We start from the raw sequence: 6,784 nt of genomic DNA, 5'->3' as shown, positions 1-6,784 counted from the left end.
CAGTCATTAGACTCTGTTTCTTTAAAACCCTGAATTCCTAACGCACATTGGTATATCGATTGCCAAATTTTGCTGTACAAGTGAGCCGAAATCAAAATCACGCATATCAGATGCACAAGAAAATACTCGACCATAGCCTACGGGAACTTACATGACCAGGCAGGGGGTCAGCGCCTACTCCAAACAGCTTCAATGCTCCAAAGCACGTCACCTTCCGACGTGGAATGAACACTGAGGTTTCGGATCATGTGCTTAGCAAAGGTTGGCGATGGATATCTCACTGCATGCGCCCATTTTAGGATTTTAAAGAAACACGGGTTCTTTAAATAATGGCTGACCAAGGAGCACAGTCCGCTGGCCCCCTTTTGGTCCGCCGTGGGCGAGCGATCCGACAGCGTCGGCCAGTGCACTGGGGATGATATTGGTGGTCCTACATTCGTTTTGCAACACGGGGATGCTAAATGTTTGATGTCTGCTGTCAGTATCGTTCCTCAACCCCTTCCCGAGGCATAGCCGATATCATGCACCCGGCGTCCCCCCCCCCCTCCCCCACAAACTTGCTCTGCGGTTACTAGTACGCTTCTGACGTCTTCTGACCGAGATTGGAGGACCACAAAACTGTTCTATGGGAATGACGACATATTTATTAGACATTAAACTACGTTCTTGGCAGCCAGTGCCATCAACAGGTAAGGTAACATTTTTGTTTCTGTTCAACTGAACAAACATTTTAAAGAAATAAAAAATACGACATATGGTACACTACGACATCTTCCATAAAAAGCAGACAAGAACAAAGTCGTCGTCATAACATTTTGTGGTTAACCCTCTATGGACCACATTTAGTTGTTGCGGAAAAATAATTTTTTTCTTGTGTTAAAATATCTCTATAGGGCTTGAATATGGTTTATTGAACAAAAAATATCACGTCCGTATCGTTCGGGCGGAGATACAGAGCCGTACACTCCAGTATACAATGGGTGTCTATGACTTCCGCTAGCAGTGGTATGCAACGAAGCAGTTGCGTTCGGGCACGAAGCAGAGGTGAACATTGCACTTTGTGCACATCACTTTTGTGAGTGCATGGCACTGTCTACATCGCAATTTCCTTGCATCATATTCGGGCCAGTGTGCAACTCTGTCCTTCGTGACGTCTGTGTTTGTCATGCTCAGAGCTTGCAGCACGCTGTTCTCTTTTGATTCGCCGCTCGGCCTGCCGCGCTTGCGCGGCTGTGAATTCATAAAGCAAAGTGCCTCTGCGATGGATGTTTTGAATTCGAACAGTGGGAGAATGGCCTTCTTACGTAGATGGCAGTCTTCTGCAGCCCTCTTGTACCAGAGCCATGCGGCAACACATACAAAGTCCAGCATGTGGAAAAATATCCTCATGTAATACTTCTTTGATCGGATCCGCGTCCTGTAGAGTGCAATTAGAGAATCCAAAAGATCAACCCCGCCCATGAACTTGTTATACTCAGACACTGCAGCGGGGCAAGTCACGAGTACTTTCTGTCTAGTTTTTTTGTCCCACCGCTGAACTTGTGAGGTCGGAAAACCCCCCACGAATGTGCTGAGTAGGTGAACTGACCTGTTGTCCATCCATTTCACCAGTTTCAGTTGCACGTTGCCCACGGATGCACTTTTCTCCTGTAAGGTACCTCGACCAGCCTTCTTCATTTCCTTGTCAGACGTCATCGTAACTCCGGAGACCCTATTCGGGCGCACAGTAGCCAGCGACTGAATTCCCTGAAGTGCAAGAGCAACTTGGAGAGACGGACAGGAAAACCAGTTGTCATAAAATAATCGGTAATTCTCATCTTGTGGTACCGACTGTGCAAGTCGTAGCACCACATTCGAGCTAGCGCTGATGTCTGTCAAGTGGTCGGGGTGCTCAGCTTTTCCAGCGTAAAATTCGAAATCGTATGGAATTCCGCTGGCACCGCATAGGACGAACATTTTATAGCCCCATTTCTTTGGTTTTTTTGGGTTGTACTGTTTGAGCCTACTGCGCCCTTTGAACGGGATTACCTGTTCATCGACACTGAGACACTGCTCCATTGATATTTTGCGCAGGTTCTTTCGTACAGAACCAAGCAGTGGTGCCACTTTGCTGATGCCGCCAGATTGGTTCAGCGAGTTGTCCGAGAAATGCAGATAGCGCTTCAGCTCCTCAAATTTCTTCCTTGATAGAGCAGCCTGAACTTGCGCAATCCCACAGCGACTGCTCCAGTACCTCTTCGAACCGGGCATCTGGTAGAGGCCCATGTATAGGCACGCCCCCATAAACCGCTGAATACTGTCAGAATCGGCTGTGAAATTCGTACGTATATCCTTCTGCCTTGCGTAGAGATTGCTTTGTCGTGCAATGTCATCAACAAGGTCCTTGTCAAAAAGCTCCGAGAAATATTGATATGGTGTCTTCACGGCCATTTCTAAAGTCCTCTTCCCGGTCCAAGGAGGCTCTTGAACAGGCTTTTTACGAGACGTTGTCTCCATCCATGCCATTTTTTTTCTGTGCGGCGGGGGCGGTGGTTGATCAGCATCATCATCGTCATCTGATATGTGACTGCATTCATCGTCTGAAGGTTCGATGTCTGAAATCCAAGTAAAGGAAGAAGAGAATTATGCTATGCTTCGACATTGTGCAAGTGTTCAACAAATGTAGCATTACTGCTATGACAGGCTATAGTACCCAGTTCTTCATCGGTTGAGCTGCCCATCCTCTCATCGTCACTCCCTGCTGGAGGCACAGCAGTTTGTTCAGCATTCTTCTTGTAAAAGAAACTGGGATGCATACCTAAGAGCAGGCAGGAAAAGAGCAAGTCTCACACGCAAGTCACAGTGGCCCGCTGTATACTGTGAGATACAGGCGAGAAGTACGGTGTTGCCGAAAGGAGAATATAAAAAATGGGGAACTAAAGCCTTAAGTACAGTGAAAGAAGACTTTCAGACATGCAGGAAAAATCCCAGCATCATATTGAGAACAAAATATGTATTACATACCTCCAAATGATGAGTAATACCTCGGGTAGAAGAAGAGGAAAATCACAAGAACAAACGCACTCCAGCCACGTGCTTGGAGGGGTAGCATGCGCCTCCTTTTGGCATGAATTGAAAGATAAATGTCTACTGAGCACATTGTTGCCAGATATTACGGGAAAAAAGCTTAAGCGGCAAGAGAAACGTCGATTTTGCGGGCTGTATCTTTTAAGATACAGTGGTCCATAGAGGGTTAAATTGCGGAAGCCTTGACATTGAAATATTATAATACCGTAATGCAAATTCTGTTATGCATAACTAGGACAGCCGCATGCTTTTTTCTTGTGTTTACATTGAGCCTAACATGACTAAGAAGGTGACAAGAAAAATGTCAACACGAATCAAGCGAATGGACTGTCGTTGTCGGGTCGCTCTTCCTCCGTCTCGGTCTCGAGTTTCAGCAAGGTACCGGCCGAATCTGTGTTGCACGCCTCCAGCTCTGTGACATCCTTGTATTTTGTGCGTCCTTGTTTAGGAGTGCCTCTTGGTATACACTGTTAGTTTTGGAACTAAAATTTGGCATATGACCTCAACAACAATGCACGAGCAGACAGTTAGTGCAGAAAGATCCTTTGACTGAGCCCCTTTAAGGTTGTACTTCAGTGCCAGTGAATTCTGAACAGCCATTTCGGCACTATTCTTACGGTGACTTGAACAATATTTCGGCCCAAACGTGTGATCACTGTAACCTGCAACATGAGTGCTTCAGATCACTGGTTTTTCATTCAAAAATACTGCGCTGTAATTACGTGTATGGTTCCAACTGACTAACTTCTCGTTTTAATCTCCCTCTAAGAGCGTTCGGTTGAAGGCTTGTAGCTCAGTGTCGGTCGCTATCGGGAAGTTTCGCATGTCTATAGAGCTGAGTTATTTCCTTGCTCACAGAAGCCGTGCTGAATTCTTCAACTTTCTTTTCGAGGCACTCTGTGGAGTTTTTGAAGTCCACTAGTATTGCACCAACGGTACGCTCGAAACCTGTCAACAAAGTACGAACCGTCACTGTACGTCGTTCTTAGCCGCACAATTTAAAAAAAAACGAAACAAAAAAGAAAGAAAAGAAACGCTAGTCGCATTACCGCACTTATGGCTGTGTGATAATACGCCCCGTCTTGGTGCCCACTGAGAGCTACGTCTCATGTGCAATTGGCTAATTGAATGGGACACTTCAATTAAGTTCTAATTATTAGTTCTACACGCCATATTGCAATTGTGACAGTGATAACCAACCTGCTCGTTACAGCCGCATGCTGAGGGGAACGCAGCCACTATCGCAGCCAGGTCGCTATTGAAAGCCAGTCACAAATGCTGACGTCTGAGATGGACCTGTCTTGCTGTTATAACTTTAACAGTCCTTTTGTGGCTAACTAAAGGTCTCAATCGGAGTCTCACAGATCAGTCTTTATGACTGGCATTTACTAGCGACCTGGTCCCAGAAACTGAGGTACGGTGCCCGACAAAGGATTACGGGACACGAGGTCGGCGTAATTTTTCTTCAGCGTGATACTGTGGCAGCCTACACGACAGGAGAAGTGGAAAACAGAACAACAATCTGTTACTGCTTCTGCTTTCTACGTGTCGGCGGCGGCACTGTCACGCTGAAGAAAAAGTACGCTGACCTGGCGTCCCGTAAACTTTTGTCAGGCACTGTATCCTTAACATAAAGGTAACGGGAATATACTTCCTTAAGACTACGATAGAGCCTCTACGTAGAGGGTACAGAATTCAAGGCAGCAGTAACCTTAACAGAAAGGTAACTGTGATAATTCCATAAGGCTACAAACAACAACAAGTCTCTACAAAACAAACAAGTCTCTACAAAAGAGTTACACTTTGTAAAAGGGACCGTACTCTAAACATCAAGATAGCCGTGATATTTTAAGAGGTACACCGTAGCTTTTATTCGAAAGAAACGAAAGGGAACACTTAACACTACTAAATAGAGATAATTTATTGGCCAATTTTTTGCCTTTACTATAAGGGGATGAAGCTAAGAGTGTAGTTAGAAAACACAGCAACAGTGATGTCGACGTGTTCGCCCTCGTTCGTCAACAGAATGAGCTTGTCCTTAGTGGCCGCCAAGTCAGGTGACATTTTAGAATGAACTGTCCAATGGATTTTGCGAAAATCAGAACTGTGCTAATAGAACACCTTGTTTTATATTTTTTGGACAGCTAAAATATATACTCGATGCAAAAGGCGGGACCATTATTAAGCACACCGAGTTACCGTTATTCATTTGGAACATAAGCCGCGCTAACATGAACCCGCCAGAAACGGGTCGAGTTCACTTATCACACATCCTCATATCCATCCTCCCTGGAAGATTGATTGACACGGCCCGATGGGAGAGGATCTGCTACGATAAACCAACTTGACCCGCTTGTCGTGTTCACGTAACTGCGGTATACAGAGCTAAGGGGCGTTATATCAAGGGGCCCCTTGCCGGTATATGAGGGACCGGCTCCCATTTGCCTCCCTTCCACCGCTTACGCGGATTAGAAGGGAGACCAGAGCATATATAGGCAGAAAGAGCATTATAGGCATAGTGAATGTCCCCTCGTTACAGGAGCAAATGATGACACCTCTCAGTACACCAAAATTGGATGGAACCTACGTCAACTTCAAGTGGCAGGCTTGAAGTGATTACTGGCTCAGGTTCGTGTAGAGCCTGTGTATAGATATGAAATATTACACTCGAGAGTGGATCATTAATCTTAATATAATGTAATTTGCTTACGCAAGTGCTGTGGAACCAGACACCAAATTATGTATACTTGATGTAGGAAGCAACAACAGTCGGTGTTGCAGAATATGATGGTTGAGCAGTCACATCTTGCTGGAAGACTGAGAAACGAAGGATGACAAACATTTCTTCAGAATGAGCGATAGAGAACTGCAAGGACACACAAACACAAAGAAAGCAAGAAAAACGTACGTTGCTTCATTGGATATGCAGCACAAAGATAGCAATACAGAAAATTAACAAACAAAGGCTTAACAATAAACCAGTAGCAGAATGATAGCGCGACACATAAGCTCACTCAAAAGGAACACTAATATAGGTATTCAGAGTAGAACGAAAACAGGATACATAAATTCACTCAAGAGGAATACTAAGATAGCGTTCGATAGCCAATGAAAATGATGATGCACAAAAAAATTCTGTAACATCTGCTGGCGAATCATTTCACTCGGGCACTGTGTGAGGTCAAAATGAGAAATACAACGCATTCTTCCTCGAACGAACCTCACAGATAAGCGTGCCGTGTTTCTGTCGTGGCAAGCGACTGGAGTTAAATGCAAAATAATCGCCGAACTTTAACCCTATCTTGTAATAAAAGATGTTGTGCAAGTATTTCAGTCGCGTGAGTTTCTTCTGCAGAGCCAATGGGAGAATTTCAGAGGTTTCGTACATTGCCGTTACTGATGAGTCTTTGGCATGCCAATTATAGCTAAATCTTAAAGCTTTTTTCTGGACATTCTCTAATTTGTTTATATCTGTAATAAATACAGGTTTATACCATATCATATGCCCTGGCGGTTGCATGGTTTCAGGAGCACCCCTCCGAACGACTCGTATTTTATCGTATACGCGGTTAAGCTCCCGTATTAGGCTCTTTGAACGGCGCTTTCACCAGGAAATGAAAATGGTACACCACTCGACGTAAGGCCAGTGTCGCAAACAGTGTGTGACGGGACGAGACAGTGAAGAGTGTGCCGCCATTATTATATCACTATGACGCAG

The 6,784-nt window shown here is 45.0% G+C and overlaps 1 protein-coding gene across 1 annotated transcript; it reads right to left on the bottom strand.

Annotated features, from left to right (window-relative positions):
- Positions 1 to 996: 996 nt before the first annotated feature.
- Positions 997 to 2,795, bottom strand: LOC135387395 (piggyBac transposable element-derived protein 3-like). The gene is made up of 2 exons (XM_064616611.1): positions 2,693 to 2,795; positions 997 to 2,594 (listed from the first exon to the last, which is right to left on the bottom strand). The coding sequence occupies exons 1-2, from the start codon at positions 2,793 to 2,795 to the stop codon at positions 997 to 999; spliced, it is 1,701 nt and encodes a 566-aa protein (XP_064472681.1).
- Between the last annotated feature and the right edge of the window lie 3,989 nt (positions 2,796 to 6,784).

This window comes from Ornithodoros turicata, chromosome 1 (assembly GCF_037126465.1).
Source record: "Ornithodoros turicata isolate Travis chromosome 1, ASM3712646v1, whole genome shotgun sequence".
Classification (NCBI taxonomy): Eukaryota; Metazoa; Arthropoda; class Arachnida; order Ixodida; family Argasidae; genus Ornithodoros; species Ornithodoros turicata.
The sequence above is the reverse complement of the archived record's forward strand: the minus strand, read 5'-3'. Positions and strand labels throughout refer to the sequence as shown.

Bases quoted from the DNA above. Each gene is read 5' to 3' on its own strand.
- LOC135387395 (XM_064616611.1), bottom strand. From the start codon at position 2,795: ATGCATCCCAGTTTCTTTTACAAGAAGAATGCTGAACAAACTGCTGTG. The intron at 2,595-2,692 runs GTACTATAGCCT...CTTGGATTTCAG, and splicing joins CTCAACCGATGAAGAACTGG to ACATCGAACCTTCAGACGAT.